The sequence below is a fragment of the Triticum urartu genome, chromosome 4A (assembly GCF_056163025.1).
Source record: "Triticum urartu cultivar PI428250 chromosome 4A, HENAU_Tu73, whole genome shotgun sequence".
NCBI lineage: Eukaryota > Viridiplantae > Streptophyta > Magnoliopsida > Poales > Poaceae > Triticum > Triticum urartu.
This window is the reverse complement of record NC_141876.1, coordinates 188,046,874-188,064,949: the sequence shown is the minus strand read 5'-3', so window position 1 is coordinate 188,064,949 and position 18,076 is coordinate 188,046,874. Positions and strand designations below refer to the sequence as shown.

Genomic DNA, 18,076 nt, shown 5'->3' with positions numbered 1-18,076 from the left:
ATCGACGCCCTCCTGCAGGCGGAACCGGACGTCCTGGACTTGAACCGGGCGGCGGAGGCTCGACGCGACGCGGAGCGCACGGATGTCGCTGCCATCGAGGCCCTCCTGCAGGCGGAACCGGACGTCCTCGACTTGAACCGGGCTATGCTCTCATCCGTGCAGGGCACCCACACGCTCTGCTTGAACGAGTAGCTAGAGGCCGAGGACAACCACGGTGCGGAGACACACGTCGGCAGCGATGGCTGGTTCGCGCCGGCAGCCAAATACGACGAGGCCGTCTCTTTCCGCGAGCAGTGATAGTTTTTCTTTATGTTGTTGTTTTTATGGATCTTTTGCTGTGTAAAAACATATATTTGTTATGCAAGTCGCCTGACTTGGGTCAGTCTACCATTTCAGGTGGTTGGATGAATATCCTACGTCTCCTAACCCTTATTTCCTTCTTCCTCACCTCTTCTTCTTCTCCAACAGACCATCGCACGGGCCGTACGGATACTCCCCAACATGCGGTTGGATAAACATACTCTATGAACGAAATTATGTGTCAGCAATAGGATGGCTGAGTTTGGTTCGTTCACATGCGACAGCACGTGTCAGTGAGGGTGCATTCCCTTGGTTGGGTTTGCAGCGTGCAGGAGCGACTGTGTGAGGGTGCGGTGCGACCGCGACGTGCAGGAGCGACTGTGTAAGGGTGCGGTGCGACCGCGACAGCCGTGCGCAAGTGTACCTCCTTCTCATTTTGAAAACTTTAGGCAAGCTTGGCAAAAATGTGTGGCGAAGTTTGGCAATGCAAGGCCTAGACCCAAATAGGATAAGTACGTACGTACTAGGAGTACTGGTGTTAAAAAAGAAAGGCGGGGTTTTCCTTCGCGGGATTTAATCGATACGAATCCTTGTTTCACGTGTCAATTAATGCGTATTTTTTTCTCCAAAGACCAAAGAGCTAACCATCTCACTCCTCATCGCTTGATTAATGCAGCGCCATGCAAACCAACCTTCTCACTTCCGCATGCATGCAGGGGATATTAATGTCCTTGGTTGCTAACCCCATCAATTTTGCCTCGATTAGTGTTAGTGGCCCTTTGCAAATTGTAATTTTAATATAGTGGCCTTGTGTACAAAAAAATGGAGGTAGTACCTATATTTTACTTCCTTCCCCATTGCGGTGACGTCAATGATATCTTTTTTTGGTGGTTTGGCGAAGTGCGCTCGACGGAGAACACCATTGCGGGAGACCACGGTAAGTCGTTCGCAAGTGCCGCCTGCAAGCCGACACAACCGCCTTATTTGCATCCAGGAAGTCCTTTACTAGTACTACTAGGAGTACTAGTGCGGTGAGATGGTTTCTCGAAGAAGACGATGGAGAAGCTGTAGGGGATATAACCCGCGGTATGACCCGGCCGGATATATGACCCGGCTGGGACTTGGCGTTTCATTGGTAACCCGCCAGAGGATTGGCGACTTACGAGTCTGGCGGTTCACTGGTCTGACGACTCACGAGCCTGGCGACTCACGGATGGCCCCGGCGGCGGGTCAGATAGAAGACTAGGCCCAAGGCCCAGAAGGCCGGCTCACATTTATGATGGGTCGGTTTAAGAGGAAAGGTATAAGAAATATTCTCCTACAAAGGAAGCAAGACTAGGACTCCACTTGTAATAGGTTAATCCTAATCCTACTAGGACTAGTCATGTAACCCGCCCCTTCAACATATATAAGGAGGGGCAGGGCTCCCCAAGGAGGGACAAGTAAGAAAGAAACAATTCTCTAGGGCTAGACACAAAGGAGGAGCCGGCTTATGCGGCGACTCTCTCATGAGCATAATGAGACCTAGCCACAAACAGCATGTAGGGCTATTACCGGATGATGTTTCCCGGGGCCCGAAGCTGTCTAAATCCTTGTCTTGTGTGTTGATCCGCCTTGCGTCTCTCGATTCCGACTAACCCCTTCAAGCTACCGCGTAGATGCGTTGGCCTCACAACTAAGTCCTCACACTAAGACATCTGCCGTGACAATTCCACGACAGTTGATGCCCACCATGGGGCTCGCGCACGGTGGTGTTGAGTTCTTGGAGGGATCTCTCTCAGGGCTCGAGAAAGCTTGCGATTGGCAGCATGAAGGAAAACCGCCGCGGATGATCCATATGATCCGGTTTACGGTGATCAATGCCTGCTACTACAAACCGGCGATGAGTAAAATCCAGAAGTGCACTAAACCCAATCTGTTTATGGTCTGCTCGCATATATAAAAGGATACCAGAAGAAAATCGCTACATCCAGCCAAAAAAGAACAAATGATCAAATCGGATGTTACAAGTGAATTTATTGCAATAGCCTACTAGCGATGAGGAAAAATAATGGCGGTTGCTAGGCGTCATCCGCCTGTTAATATCGCAGTTAGCATCCCGCAAAACAGCCGTTGGATTTTATTATGCGCGGGCGTCGGATTTAAGCCACATGTACACCCTCCCGACCAGTTCCTGTTGTCGTTACCCATGTTGCTGCAACCGTTTCGTGGAAGCATAATCCCCACCTTCTCTGTAGCTCCTCTACGCCCGTCCGACGCCAGGGCGAGGAGGAGATCCACGCCGCCGACGCCGCGTCGCCTCTACCACAGCTGCCGCCAACGCAGCATCGACTCTGCCACCGCTGCAAACGACGCCGCATGCCTCTACATCGCCGCCATCGAGGGAGCAACGCCCCTGTTCACCTTCCAGCGCCATGGCAGCTCACCACATAGTTCGATCTATGTTGTCGGCCGCCATGGATCGAAGCTCCGATGCTCCATCGAGCAGCAGGAAGGCCAGATCGGCCCTGATTCTCGACGGCGAGCCGATTTGCCGGAGTGGAGCTGCAAGGGAGCTCCGTGATCCTCCTGTCTTCTCTGCTGAAGCCTCCCGGGCAAGCTCCTCACAACGTTTGGTAAGTTTCAAGCTCATCACATGCATGAAGCATTCAGGTTGTTTTGACTTCTGCTATGTCAACTGAAAAAAGGCAGTATGAATTGCAGCATATCTCCTTATGCCAACTGAAAAATTCCTTAAAGTGTGTACAGAAAAAACTCCTCCCAATTTCAGTTTAGAAATGCTCCAAACAAAATGTGCTGGGGGAGGTAGTTTGAAAAATGCTCCTTACACTTTCAGTTTAGAAAATGCACCAAATAAAAATGCGCAGGAGGAAGTCAATTCATGACTGTGTATAATTTGCTACTTGCAAAACTCAGTTTAATATTTGCAAAAACAAAAATGCTGGGTGGGGGTTATCTGTATGTTGTGAAAATTATATAGCAGCGGTGCTATTTTGACTATGTTGCATCGTTTTAAACAGCGATCATGCTGGATAAAAGTTCCTTTACTAGAATTTTTTTTAAATAGAAATGTTGCATCAGGTAGGAAAAAGCTAAATTGTATTACAAAAAATTTATCAACTTGATACTTTGCTTGTAGCACTGTGATCATTGAAGTATAAAAGATGTGAAAGCATTTTGTTTAGTAACATGAGGTGAAAACATGGAAACATGAACACAAAAATTGGATGTAATACATCTTTTATGCTAGAAGCACTACTTTCTTGCATATTATACCTTTTTACCTTTTTTACTGACATTGTGATAACTTTTTTCTGCAACAACAAAAATAGGATGCTGGTGCTGGAGGTGATGGTGATGAGAGCTACGTTGTGGGGCGAATTTCTGCTGCAAATGGAGTTAGTATGGAAGGGATGATTAATGCTGGTGATATCCAACAGGATGTGGATGATGCAGATGATGATGCAATATCATCGCAACCACTTGTTCCATATGTGGGCATGACCTTTGATTCAGTTGACGATGCAAGGAAATTCTACAACACATATGCTTTCAGGCATGGGTTTGGAATCAGAACATCTGCTTCAAAAAACAGCCAGGCCAGAGGATCCACAAAGCTAATTAGCAGGACTTTCACGTGTGTTCATGCACGAACTGATGGAAGCAAAAGTGAATCTGATAGCACTACAGAGAGTATTGCAACAGAGTCAAGAAACACTGGCAAACGCCCTGGACATTGGATGAACATGGCAGACACAAGAAAAAGGAATAGGTTGCAACGTCACGATTGCAAGGCTCACATGATAGTTGGACTCCGAGATAACCGATGGACCGTCACGTGCTTTACAGACGACCATACACATGCTCTGTTGCAACAGGAAGAGAAGGTTAGGTTTTATCGGTCTCATCGAAAAATCCCACGAGAAGACCTCCAAATGATAAGGACGTTGCATGAACGCAACTTGTCAACCTCGGATTGCATGGGAATCCTTGGAGATTGTCACGGAGGTGATTAGAGGCGCCTTGGTTATGTCAAAAGGGATGTTTCAAATGCACGGTCCGAAATGCGGCAAACCATGGCGTTTCAGGACATGGCCATGACAATTGAATACTTTGAGAGGCGGCAAGCTGAAAGCCCACAGTTCTTCTATGCAACACAAGTGAATAAGGAGACAAATGAGGTAGAAGCATTGTTTTGGGTGGATGGAAGGACAAGAGCACTATACCCCAAGTACAAGGACTGTGTCTTTTTCGATACAACCTTTTGCACAAACAAATATAATATGCCTTTTGCTCCGATTGTAGGCATCAACAACCATCTTCAGACTATTGTCCTAGGTTGTGCATTGCTTCCAAATGAGCAAACTGAAACCTTCAAGTGGGTCTTTCGGCAATGGTTGCTTGCGATGAACAATGAGTACCCAACAAACCTTATGACCGACCAGTGTAGAGCAATGGAAACTGCAATTTCTGATGTGTTCCCTCACACAATCCATAGATGTTGCAGGTGGCATGTACAGTGGAAGGCGCGTGAGAAACTTGGGAGGATGCTTACAAGGGATTCAATTTTTGAGAAAGCTTTCTATGAATGCATCAATGAATCTGAGACAGTGGATGAATTTGAAGAAACATGGCAACACATGTTGCATTGCTTCGAATACACGGAGAATAGGCACTTACAAAACATGTGGGAATGCCGTCAGACATGGGCTCCTGCATACTTCAAAAATGATTTCTTCCCTTTCACAAGCACAACCGGGAGATCGGAAGGGCTGAATTCTTATTTCAAGACGTTGGTGCATCCACAAAACTCGGTTTTCACATTTGTAAGGCAGTATGAACTCCTACAAGAAACAATGCTAGACCGTGAAGATAATGCTGCTTTCACTAGAGAAACGACAACAGCACCCCCATGGGGTCGATACTGAATAGAGCGCCAAGCTGTTAACTTCTACACACGCAGCGTCTTTGGCAAGTTCCAAGAGCAAGCGGCAGCATCAACAGCTTATATAATCAACCAAGTGCCTAATCTTGAGCAGGAAGGTATCATGTTTGAGCTTTACTCAAACTTGTATGATAATCCAAAGTTGTACCATGTGCATGCTATGATAGAAGAGGGGCTGTACTCATGTAGCTGCCATTACTTTGAGATGAATGGTGTGCTTTGCTCACACATCATAAGGGTGATGATACAGCTAAATGTGCAAGAAATTCCAAGTAGATACATGCTGGAAAGGTGGTCCAAAGCAGCTACGACAAACATGGACACATCTGGGAGGTTCCTTGAGTTTGGACTACCAGAAACAAACACTCTCAAGTACAACTCACTGTGTAGAGACATGAATGCATTGGCAGCAGAAGCATGCTCTGTTGATCCAGCTTACAACTTACTGACAGATGTGATGAAGCAGCTCTGGCCCATAGTTGCTTCAATGAAAAAAGAGCAAATGGCAAGGAAAGATGTGGTGCAGCAGCAACAACCCCCTCGAGCAGGTGAATCTAATGATGAAACTGGAGCAAACCCACAACCATCAGCACCGCTACAAAATCCTGCTCGTGTGCCGAAGCAAGGTCGACCAACAGAACGAGCAAAAAGAAAAAAGACATTGTTGGAGCAACGAGAAGAGGAGCATAAGAAGAAGCTTCAGAAAGAAGCCAAGAAAGAAAGCAAAAAAGCATCCAAGAAAGAAAGCAAGAAAGAAGACAACGTGGAGTCATCGAGCAAGCCAAAACCTAGGAGGAAAGTTACTTGTTCATTTTGCAGTGAAGAAGAACACACTATCAAAACCTGTGAGTCATTCTGTGAGTACAAGGCAATGATGGCTGCTAATCTTACAACAAAATGTCAGTTTTGCTCCGAGGAAGGCCACACAATGCAATCATGCATTCACTTTAAAGCTGCGATGGCAAAAGTTGAGGGACATGCTCAATAGGGTCATCTGTAGTTGAATTTCATGTATTAGCAATTTTAAAAGTGTAGTTTCGAAAGTAGCACATATTTGTACTGGGTAGAAGTACTGAAAAATTATGTGCACTTTGTCAGAGGTTTTGGTTCATATTACTGCTCATGTTGCTGCTCATATTGCTCGTGTTACTGCTCATGTTACTTCTCAAAAAACCATGTATGTTCAAAAAGTTCATATTGCTGCTACAAAAAAAGGTGACGGCGAAAAAATTATGAAGCATTCTTACTGTGTTTTGTGGTGAGTTGAGAAGGATCTATTTTAAATAATGTTACATAATTTTCAGTTATTAAATAAAAATGAGTTTCTCAACATGTGTTGATTCTCTCAAAATAATTTCAAGTAAAATTTTTTGAGAATGCTTCTAGCGCTCACTGCTTAGTTGCAAAATCTCCCAGAATGCTTCTTCCAGCAACATTTATCACAAAAAGTTGTTGCTTCAAAAAAAGAAATTGTACAAAAAATGTTTCATGAACATGCTTCCTCTAGCCATTCCGATTCCTTAACATTGTGGCTGATTTTGTGACAACATAAGGAAGCACATGGTAGAAAAACACACATGAAAACCCAAAAAAATGAAAAGCATTCCATGAACTTGTAAAACTTGAGCACCAAACAGCGAAAAATTTATAACTTGCTTATAAATTCACCACATAGTTATAGCTTCCATCAAATCTCGAAACAAAAAAATATGTTTCCTTACTACAAACTACTGATAATCATTCCAGCCATCCAAAAGAGCCTAACATCTGGTTTCATTACATGGAGTCTCATTTGGCACACAAAGATAACAGAGGTGCACTACTAGCGAAATGAATTGCCCAAAATTGCAAAGTTGCATCTTCAAGGCCGCTGCAAACGCCTTCTACAATGCGATGTGGTCACTTCCTTCAAGCCGCTATGATCGCCTTATGCACATCAGCAGGGAAGACCTTGTTCAAAGGATGGAAAAACAGCTTTGAAGCAATGGTCTTCCACACATCAAGCATATTTTGATCAATTAAAAAGGTGAAAAAATGGAGAAAGAATAAACCAAACATTATCAGAGACGCAAACTTATGAAAAAGTACCAAAAAAGCAAGATCATCAAATTTTTACCTTCTTGAGATCTTTCATCATTTGGCCATCAAAATTTTCAAGGTACATTGTTGAAAACAATCCACAATCAAAGCTGTTTTCATTGCACCATACATAAAAAAATTGGGTTGAGAAAAAGGTTTAAGGTTTTACATAAAAAGGACATCGAAAAACACTACTTTTATGGATGGGGCGTATGATTAGACTTACTGAGTAGATTGTTGTGGGTAGTCAAGCACGGGCCAGTCTGTTTTGAAAGAAGATAGATCCACTATGAAATCCGACTCTTCGGTAGCAATCCTCTTGAAATTGATAAACTGCAGAAATATGAAACATTAGCATAAAAAAAGTAGTGGCTATGTCAAACACGAAAAGTGATGGGGGGGAATGCTACCACCACTAAAACATGATACACATTCAGATTCACTCCCAACAAAAAATTGAGCATGTGTTCATTGGGGGATCTGCTTTTTTCATTTTAATAAACAAATGAAAACTACACATAGAAAAATATAAAAAGTGTTACTTGCCAGATTCCTTGCAGCAACGTCCAATTTCCCGTCATCCAAAGAGTCAAACATATTGAACTCCTTGTGCAAGAGGTTAACCACACAGACAATCCAGTGGCCATCACGGACGATGGTGAAGAAAAGCTAGAAAAGAAGTAAAGACAAGATATATGTTAAAATGGAATAAACTATAGGGAGCATAGAAAAATTGAGTAAAAAAATGTTGGGAGCAGACTTACTAGGTCGAAACCTGAAATCTGAAAATTTTGGCACGCCTTCCTCAGCTCTCTTGCACAAACACTCGGATCAAAAACTTCTGGGTGGACAGAGAGTTGAAGCTGCAACACATTGGACATAAGGAGAAGACATGAGAAAAAATGATGGATAACTTCTGCAAATAGGGCATAAAACTCTAGAAAACTGATGGCAATAAAACGGAGCAACAATAGATGAACTAACACTCATTAAAACAGAGAAAGCAAATTTCTTCTGCTTCTTTGAAGACGACAACTGTTCAATGTTGAAGGTTTCGATGAATAAAGACATGACTTCGTTGCAAATCTGAGCACGTGGCTTCAACGACTTCTGGAAGTTGGGGTAGGTAATGTGGAAATCACCAATCCTAATGAAAGGAGGCCTGCAACAAGAAGGATGGAGCACAAAAAATTAGAGTGGAGCATTTTGACAAAGGCGAAAATTTAATAAATATGAGATAACAACATGATGGAAGCAAAAATCAGTAAAGAGATGACACTTACTCAATTTCCCCTCTCTTCATCTTCTTCATCTTGTACCTCTTCATGACATAGTACTGGTACATTGCTTCCATCTTTGAATCTGTCTTGATTTTCTTGTACTTTGATCCGGCTGACATTGGACTCCCTACTCTTTTCTTGCTCTTGAGCTTCTTCTCGTCCTTACTCTTCAACTTCTCCTTGTTGAGGTCCGGACTTGGTTCCCTGCTGCTAACTAGAACAACTGGCTCTTCTTGTGTTTTCAATGGTCCATCTTACAAAAACAAAGGAAAAATTGATTTTCTAGAAAAATGTTGCGAGCAGAGATTTGTTCAAAAACAAACTAGTAGTAGGGCATACCTGCAGCCCCGCTCGAGAATGGAGCCATGGAGATTGGTGTCACATCAAACACTGGAGCTTGTGCTTCTGTTGAGATTGGAGCCCGAGGAGTCACATCAAAAACAGGACAAGACTTTGGTGTTGTAGCAGTGTTTCCATTGCCATTGGGTGGAGCATTGGAGTTCCCATCTTGACTTTGGACACTAATCCACCAATCATACTCCTCGGTGCCCTCTTGGAACAGACACATCGATGGCGCATCACTCCAAAGACATGACTAGTTCGTGTGCCCTTCTCAACCACATTGCTGCCATTACACTCATGAGCTATTGCTTGCATGATTGCTTCGAGCTCCTTCAGCAGACTCAACCACCTTGTGTGTTGTTGGCTCATCTGCAGCCTTCCTGCTAGAAGTTTCTTTGGTACATCCATGATGATCTGACTTGTCTACATCATTGCTGCGAGGGGGTGGCACGTGAAAACTAACATCCGCTGCTTCCTGAGAGCTTGGCGAAGCAGCGTGCACATCTTTGAGTAGGTGCCCCATTCGCTTGCAATGCATTGCTTGCAACACTTGCCCAAAAGAGCTTAGAGCACCTTTTAACTCCGAAGAAAAAAGTTTTGTGTGCTTGTCGTAGATTGCAGCCAGATTTGATGGTAGCTGACAAAATGTATAGAAAAAAATTGTCATCGGTATGGAAGCAACATATAATAGAACTAGAAAAAAGAAAAAAGCAATAGAAAGGTATTTAACAAAATTAAAAAACAGAAAAATAAATACATAAAAAACCCTCACCTCGAGCTCTGCCCCAAATGGTGTTGGGTTCTGAAGCCAATCATCTAGTGAACCACACACATCTCCATCGGTGCTTTTGCCATCTTCTGTTGGATTGCTACCTTCTGTAGGATTCTGTTTCGCAGCCATGTCATCTTGGTTATCATCAATGTTGATATTTTCATCCCCAAGATCTTGAGTATCACTGCAATCTGGGTTGTCCGAAACATGCTGATCTTGAGCAACTTCACTGTTGTTGCCTTCATGTCCTTGGGCAAGCAATGCTGCATAAGGTGTCTCTGACAAAGGGCGAAACTACATGACACAAAGTAAAAAGAAACAAGTATTAAAACCATGAGTACACAAGCATAAAATAAAAAAGGGCAGATAAAAATGGGAAAGAAACAATACTGCAAAGATGGATAAGGAGAGTAAAACCAAACAAAAAACTTACCCGACACTTCCCGAATGATGGTTTGCCCAAAGAAAGCTTGTTCCTATCATATTCCAACACAATATCAAAATCAGTCTGATGCACGAAGCAAGCCCTTGGGAGAGAATAGTTCAATTGGTGCTCGTTGATGGCAGCTTGAGGAAATATCAAATGGTCCATGTAAATAACCTGAATAGGAAGACAAGACATAATATATCAGACACAAAAAAGAAAAAAATGTGATTTTAAAAAACACGAACATGTTGTGATATATAGAAAAATTCCAAAAAAGAAAGAATTGTACAGCAAGCATAGGGAAGCATCCCCCAACCCAGAATGAAGTAGAAGCATGTTTTTTAATCTTGTCCTGACACTTCTTGACCTGTCTCATTGCAACACTTAAAACATGCTCATCCCAAGCAAAATCAGTAACCTTGTCCATATCTTCGAGGCTTTTCAAGTACTCTAGGGGCACCATGTTGCCAGTGCTTGGAGTTAAAACTATTGCAAGCGCTAAGAGCACCCATGACCTCTTTGTAGTATTTCCATCATGGTCCCCTGCCCGATGAAGCACATCCACTGTATGCGCAATTGGAGCCCTGCCATTCTTGTGATAAATGTTGCGGAGCTCGCAATGATGGTGTCTCTTGAAAAGCTCAACTGGTCTGTTGCCTGATGGGATGTTGAAAACCTTCTTCACCATGTCTCTAGTGAACACAATGACCTTATTCCGACTCAGCCTGAAAACCCCCCAAAAAATATTGTATTAATTCCTTGCTATCCACATGGCCTAAAGAGAAAGACAGAAAGTATATGATGCAGGGGAAAAAGGAAGAAAAGAAAAAGGGTGGGTGCAATACCTCAGCTCACGAGTGTCAGTGTCGATATTCATAGTTATCCACTCCATCAGATCATGTGGTATTGTGAAAGGGGAGATGCTCGTGAGATCACCAAAGCCAGTTTCATTTATGTATTCCCTCTTCCTATCATTGAGCTTTGTATTCGCAACTTCACGCAAGCGTTTTGCTGCAAAGCGTTGACTGAATGCAGTATCAGACTCCAAACTTCTTCCTCCGACATGAAGCTGCAAAAATCAAAATGAATAAAAAATGTAGTGGGGTACAAAAAACATTACATAATTACTACAGAAGCGACGGTCATTCAGATTTCAGCATACTCGACATCTACCAAAAATCATAACAATGAAACAAAAACAAAAAAGTACCATATGTTCAAAAAGTTATTAAACTGAGCTGGTTTTGCAGCATAAGTGATGGTCGTCGCGGCATAGTCTATAAGTGATGTGTCTCTAGCTAGTTAAGTTTTCCTGATGCAGTAGATTTGGCTTTGTAGATCAAGTATCTAATATCACACACTGTAGTTTGTATTTTCCTGACTAATGGGAAGAGAGTTATCAATGTGAGAAGGCAGCATCTCCACCCAAAAAAGCAGAGTAAGGCAGTCTAGCTCAGGTTCAAAAACAGTCGACCAGAGCAAGTAAAAGCTGCAGGCAAGTAAAGTCAGAGCAAAAAAGCAAAGGAACCACACTTACAGCATGTGTCTATACATCAATTCCAAAAACACTGACTTTCATTCTAAGAAAACCCCCTAGGCTAAACAACAAATGTAGCATAAAACTTGCCTGACCACATAGCAGCATAAAAACCTATGCAACATAAAAAACATTCCTGACCAGATAGCAGCATAAACACCTACCCAAACATAAAAACTTGCCCTGACCAGATAGCAAGCATGAACACCTATGCAACCATAAAAACTTGCCCTGATAAGATAGCAGCATTGCAAAAATGTAACATCACTGACAAACCTAGTCATCCACTCTCTGAAAATCTTGTCCCCTATCCCTAAAGTCTCAACTACAAACATTTCCAAACCCGATCTACAACATGGAACGATCAACACACCAACCCCTAGGTGAAATGGGGGTGAATTTGGCGACATAGAGGGAGTAACTGCTCAATTGAAACCCCTGAACGAACAAAACTCATGAAATTCGACCCGGATCTACTCATCCAACACTGTGAACTACTGGGATTAATCGCGAAATGAATCACTAAAAGGAGATCAAGCAGCGCGGGGAGAAAATTGCTACGAACCGTAGGACACCATACCTCTCGTCCGCCGCCGCAACTAGAGGGGGGTCATGTAGCTTGGCGCCGTCGCCGACGATGCTCGCCGTCACCCGAACCTCCGGTTCCCTTGCCGTCCCCGCAGCATCCAGTTCCCCTGCCGCCACCAGGATTCTGGATCTAGCAGTCGCCTGCGTCGTCGCCCGAGCTAGAGAGAGGATGGGGATCGCAAAACGATGGAAGCAGGAAGGGAGGGCGAGCTAGTGGGGGGTCGAAGCAAAAAAAAAACCTGGGACACGTGCTTCAACGCCCCTGGTAGTAACGCCCCTCCATCGTCTGATGCCGCGTGATCCGACGGCTCGCGAGACGGTCGCTCGGATGGCTGCGTGCATCCGGCTGTTTTAGAGCGTTTTCCAAAAATAATTCAATACAACAGTGCTATACTGCGGCAGCGCCGAACATGATATATTGGAATTTTTTGCAGAGTGCTAGTATGGCCAATTAGTATCCAGATTCAGCCAAGAGATTGCCTCGGAGTACGACTTGATTACGCAAAGATGCGACTGCCTTATCTATCATTTAAAAAAACGGAAGTCAACGACCCAGAGGAAAAAGTGGACGCGGTTTCGTTCGACTGACCATGACTCAGAGCTGGGCTGCGATCTCCACCTCTGAGCAGGCTCCTGTGACCTTCTCTGCTGCTACGTCTTGACGCGCCTGTCACCACAGTCATCGCCAAGGAAAGTCACCACAGTCAGCATCTAGTCCCTGACGGTTGTTAAGCCAATTAACTCCATGTGGCCAGCACCTGCGATGCGTGCCTTCAGGCGATCACGGTGGGGGCTGCTCGGACATACAAAAGCGTTTTGGATTGTTGCTGCCTCATGTGAAACTCTAGCAGGATTCTCAAAGATTTACTGATTAAAAAAGAAAAATTGAATCATTGCTGCTACTACAATCACGGTCAAGTACTAGTGCTAGTTGCGTGCTTTACGAGACATCAGAGGAAGGTGCCAGCGCACCATGATTAAAACCACTTCCGAGTCGCCCTGCCTTGTGGCTGTTGAAAAAATAAGAGGGAAGGGGATCTACAACCTGGAGGAGGACGTATGAGACGGACTCGGTTTCGCCTCCCTATTTCGACATGGGACAGTTCGCCTCTGCGGCTGGTTCGCCCTTGCGGATTCCCTAGGCCCAGCTCGCATCCGCCGCGGTTGGCCTGGCCCTTCAAGAGCTAGAAGTGGCCCGCGTCAGTACAGGTATCCTTGGTGCACGAGGTCAGCGGTCACCGGTGAATCAGTCAGAAGCCAGTAGCACTAGGATCGCGTGTGCGTGTCTATTGTACTACTACTACCTCAACCAAGGCACACGTCTCATCCCAAGGAAAAAGAAGAAGAAAAAAATAACTGTGAAGAAACAATCAGAGTATTCAAAGTCGCTGCCTACGGACGTAATCAGGTGCATTCGTCTCCGTTAAATTGCTCTGCGTATTAAATTTGCATTATACAAAACATATGTGGTCTACTCGTGCTATTTTATGCTCGTAGATCTATTCAGCTCAAGAGTTTTTGCTAGCGTTTTTTTATTGCGTCGTTTCCAATTATTTTTCGAGTCGCCACTTTGCTGGCCCTACAGCACTAAAACCACCGGCTGCTATCACCAGATCCGCTCGTTCGCTGGTTCCACTCCGCTACGTTGGACCCGTCGCGTTTAAACCGTCGTTGTCAGGGGAACGCCAGCTTCAAGTGCCGAGGGAATTGGTGCCGCTGCTACTGTTTCCTGCAGTGGGGGCTAATTAAATCCAAAGAAACAAAGTGCTACTTGTAGACGAAGGCTGGTGATGATTGATGTCTAATTCAGCCATAGAGATGTAAGGAATAAACCAACATGACTAGTGCTGGTACTCCATATTGGGCTGATTTTCTTCGGAGATCAGTTTGCGTAAATTGGATGGAATACATATATGTGGAGACCAGCTATGCGCTAATGGCCACGCCCACATGCATCCAAAAAATAAATCAGGTGTTATTTTTCTTATACATTTTCTTAGTATACTTTAATTACTCCTACTCTGCTCTATGGTATTTTTTATATGCAGAAGAATTATTCATTACAAAGTGGCATTATACTACGGAGATGGAGACACGCCGACATCGTTCGGCACAGGTGGTTGTTGTTATTGAACGGACTCCCATACCGGCTTACAACGTCGTGGCCCTCTCTCGCGACCGCACCGGCTTACAACGTCACAGACAATTCGCCCGTCCGCTCTCACGACCGGTTCATGCATCCGCGCCAGCTTACAACGCGGAGGGTAACTTGCTCGTCCACACCGACTTACAATGTCGTGACCGGCTCATCTTTCTGCTCCTACGGTCGATTCACCCGTGATGGATTTCAGTGATCATCAACTCCGCGGTGAATAGTTTCCGGCCTAACATATCAGGTGAAATCCATCCAGCGTATATTTTATATTGTTTTCTTTAAAAAGAGCAATTATTCTGGCTTGTAAGTTCTCCAATGCAGGACGGGGTTATTATAACATTGCGTTGTTGAAGGACTCATACCGGTTTATATCACGGTCAAATATGGAGAGTCTCAAGCCAACTCCTCGAGTAATCTTAAAACTCGGGGGCTACAATGACATGACTCGAGAACTCCGGGTCATTGGAGGGAATGATAACCCGGTTCCGGAGGACACCGCCATATTGATGAAAATTTAAAGGCCGTAAGAAAATTGTCGGTTCAAAATAAAGATTCCGGTTTAAAATCCGGTTCAAGAGACATCTCTCTCCCGCAAAGCTTTGAAGCTCTCAAATCCGGTTCAAACATCCGGCTCAAGGTAAATTTGTCTCTTACAAAACTTTTAAGTTCTCAAATCCGGTTTAAACATCCGGCTCAAGGAAAATCTGTCTCCCACAAAGTTTTGAAGCTTTCAAATCCGGTTTAAAGTTCCGGTTCAAAAAGAATTAATCTCTCATAAGATTCGAGTTCTCAGAAAAATTAAAGGTTGCCAAATAGACCTTGCCGCCATGATGCGCGGTTCAAACATGGGTATCCTGCCTTACGTCTTATCTTATTATGGTCACTTGGGGGCTTCCTGTTCAAACATAGGTCGTATTCGAACCAAAGAGAACATAGATGTCGGTACCCTCTTGATCGGCACACTACCAAACTCACTAGGGGGCTTCTTGATCGTACTCGAATCATAGCTTAACCCTTTTTGGGTCCGACTTGGATCGTATTCGAATCAGGGTCGTTGAAAACCTCTCAAGGTCATTTGGGGGCTTCCTGTTCAAACATAGGTCGTATACGAACCAAAGAGAACATAGCTGTCGGTACCCTCTTGATCGGCGCAACGCCAAAGCCACTGGGGGCTACATGATCGTATTCGAATCCTAGCTTAACCCCTTTGGAACGGTTTACTGATCGTATTCGAATCAGAAACCTCAATTTTTATTTGGTCTAAGTTTTTGCAAACAATCTTTGGTTTTGTCTTGAGACTTTTTTTTGTTCAGATCTAAGTATAAGTGTGGTTTCGTTTAAACCCGGCTTGGCTTTGGACGATAAGTCGCCAGCATGTGACAATCATCATATATTTGGAACTATTGGCTTCTAAGGATTGTGTTATCACCCTTACTGCACAGGTCATGTAAACCGGCAGTACAAATTCAACATCACAATGGTTATATGTGGAATATTACGACCCGCCCTACGGTAAACCGCCAAGGGATCTTGTGATTTACTTGTGTGCAAGATAAGACTACATTTGGGTGGTTACCCGCCCTGGCTTTTGACGTTAAGTCGCCAGGGCATATGTTGTTTAAACTCTGTGCAGGATTTATAGAGCTATGACTTACATAAATGATTAAGTTCCAGCCCATCATCAAAGATTGAAATTGGTGTCTCAAAAGGGTTATCAATTCTTGTTTTTCTCAAAGTCTATAAGCCGCCGGGTTATAAAAATTTCAGTTTACAATGGAGGCGTATTAAATCGCCATCGGTGAAGAGCCGCCGGGTATTTAAACTCCTGATTTACATGTCAGCAGATAAGGTATTTGAATCTTTAAATAGCCAAACTTGGCTGGATTTTCATTATGATATTGAATGATTGAGGTTTTCAAATCGGGTTATTCAAATCTTTAATAGCCAACATGGCTGGATTTTTATTATGGTTATCAGTAAATAAATATTATGATTGAGGTTTTCAAAGTCGCTTCAGCGCAAAGGTTATTATTTTATCAATGGATATGATTTATTCTACAATGAAAGGAATAGTCCCGAGTCGCTGCAGGCTTACGACCCAGCACTTGGGGGCTACATTATTCAAATTGAGATTACGTCGAATATGCAAGTCCCATGTCACTGCCAGCATGCACCATAGCACTTGGGGCCTATGTAAAGTCATTGTTTGCTCACTTTATTGAAGACCCGACCCATCACATTGTAATAAGCCGACCCTTGGGGGTTACCAATTTCTCCTGTCAAAAATTCAAGGTACACAAGCATTAATCCATTATATTGAACGGTCTGCCATTCAGATGGTAGAGTACAAAGCTCTTAACCTTGTGGACGTGGGTTCAAGCCCCATGGTGGAGATCATATTATATGATGTTATTATCAATAAATTATATACAAAGTCCCAGCTCAGTATTATCTTACTAAGCCGACCCTTGGGGGCTACACGTTGTTGTTCAAGTTTACATGGTTATATCTACAAAGTCCCTACTCATTATTGTATAATGACCCGACCCTTGGAGGCTACACTAGTTAAAGTTTTTATGAGCATCAGGCAATTACAGGTTGCTGCAAGCATGATAACCCGGCACTTGGGGCTACAGGTGATATGCATATAAGGGAGAAAAATCTTCAAATTCTCAGTTTTGAGCAGACCAGATCGACCCGGTGTCTGCAGCAATCATGACCCGGTGTCGGCAACAATCATGACTCGGCATCATCTATTTATAACCCGGCAGTTTTGGTAATCATTAATTGGCAAGTTTCTACATCTTCAAACCGGCTACAAATGAGATGAGTATTTCAAGACCAATATTTATTAAGCCGATGCTTTGGAAACCGATTCAAATGGATTATTTCTTTTAATATTTTTCTATAAGAGCCAATGTCAGCAAATTGGTTATGAAGCTGGCCTATTGACCCGGATTTTTCAGAAGAAGTGCTTGGATTTTTTGCATTGGTAATGTTTGAACACATCTGCTAAAGGAGATTTGCTATTAGATCATGAATGTGCAGCCATGAGGAAATGACAAGGCCTTAAGGATGATCAGGTGCCGGTTCAGGAAAATATTTAACCTGGAGCACAACCTATAAAGTTTGTTCTTTTGTTTATTTTACAGGTTTAGTTTAACATGGATAAATCCAAATTAAACTGGGGGCTAATGTCGGGGATATACCCCGCGGTATGACCCGGCCGGATATATGACCCGGCTGGGACTTGGCGCTTCATTGGTAACCCGCCAGAGGATTGGCGACTTACGAGTCTGGCAGTTTACTGGTCTGACGACTCATGATCCTGGCGACTCACGGATGGCCCCGACGGTGGGTCAGATAGAAGACTAGACCCAAGGCCCAGAAGGCCGGCTCACATTTATGATGGGCCGGTTTAAGAGGAAAGGTATAAGGAATATTCTCCTACAAAGGAAGCAAGACTAGGACTCCACTTGTAATAGGTTAATCCTAATCCTACTAGGACTAGTCATGTAACCCGCCCCTTCAACATATATAAGGAGGGGCAGGGCTCCCCAAGGAGGGACAAGCAAGAAAGAAACAATCTCTAGGGCACGACACAAAGGGGGAGCCAGCTTATGCGGCGAATCTCTCATGAGCATAATGAGA

At 43.9% G+C, this 18,076-nt stretch overlaps 1 protein-coding gene and 1 pseudogene across 4 annotated transcripts; one reads left to right on the top strand and one right to left on the bottom strand.

Moving 5' to 3' along the window:
- The first annotated feature begins 2,756 nt into the window (after positions 1–2,756).
- On the top strand, positions 2,757–6,233 carry LOC147975331 (protein FAR1-RELATED SEQUENCE 5-like; annotated as a pseudogene).
- Positions 6,234–6,867: 634 nt separating this feature from the next.
- LOC147975330 (uncharacterized) lies at positions 6,868–13,622 on the bottom strand. Of its 4 annotated transcripts, none has more exons than XM_087518122.1 (8): positions 8,944–9,243; positions 8,608–8,857; positions 8,309–8,486; positions 8,089–8,187; positions 7,871–7,993; positions 7,551–7,657; positions 7,362–7,434; positions 6,868–7,258 (listed from the first exon to the last, which is right to left on the bottom strand). In XM_087518122.1, the coding sequence occupies exons 1-8, from the start codon at positions 9,170–9,172 to the stop codon at positions 7,154–7,156; spliced, it is 1,164 nt and encodes a 387-aa protein (XP_087374248.1). In that variant the 5' UTR covers positions 9,173–9,243; the 3' UTR covers positions 6,868–7,153. The 4 variants fall into 4 exon arrangements, 2 of the variants coding, with proteins under 2 accessions (XP_087374248.1, XP_087374247.1); XM_087518121.1 differs by having other exon boundaries at positions 6,868–7,234; XR_015600673.1 differs by lacking the exons at positions 6,868–7,258; positions 7,362–7,434; positions 7,551–7,657; ... (1 more) ...; positions 8,089–8,187; positions 8,309–8,486 and adding exons at positions 9,719–10,012; positions 10,152–10,319; positions 10,462–10,870; positions 10,991–11,214; positions 12,263–13,622 and having other exon boundaries at positions 8,730–8,857; positions 8,944–9,583.
- Between the last annotated feature and the right edge of the window lie 4,454 nt (positions 13,623–18,076).

What these genes read in the sequence shown, in the direction of transcription:
- LOC147975330 (XM_087518122.1), bottom strand. Translation starts at nt 9,172, where the DNA reads ATGTGTCTGTTCCAAGAGGGCACCGAGGAGTATGATTGGTGGATTAGT. An exon ending in AGATTTCAGGTTTCGACCTA is followed by an intron (nt 7,994 to 8,088) that starts GTAAGTCTGCTC and finishes CTTCTTTTCTAG; the next exon opens with CTTTTCTTCACCATCGTCCG. An exon ending in TGATGAAAGATCTCAAGAAG is followed by an intron (nt 7,259 to 7,361) that starts GTAAAAATTTGA and finishes TTTTTAATTGAT; the next exon opens with CAAAATATGCTTGATGTGTG.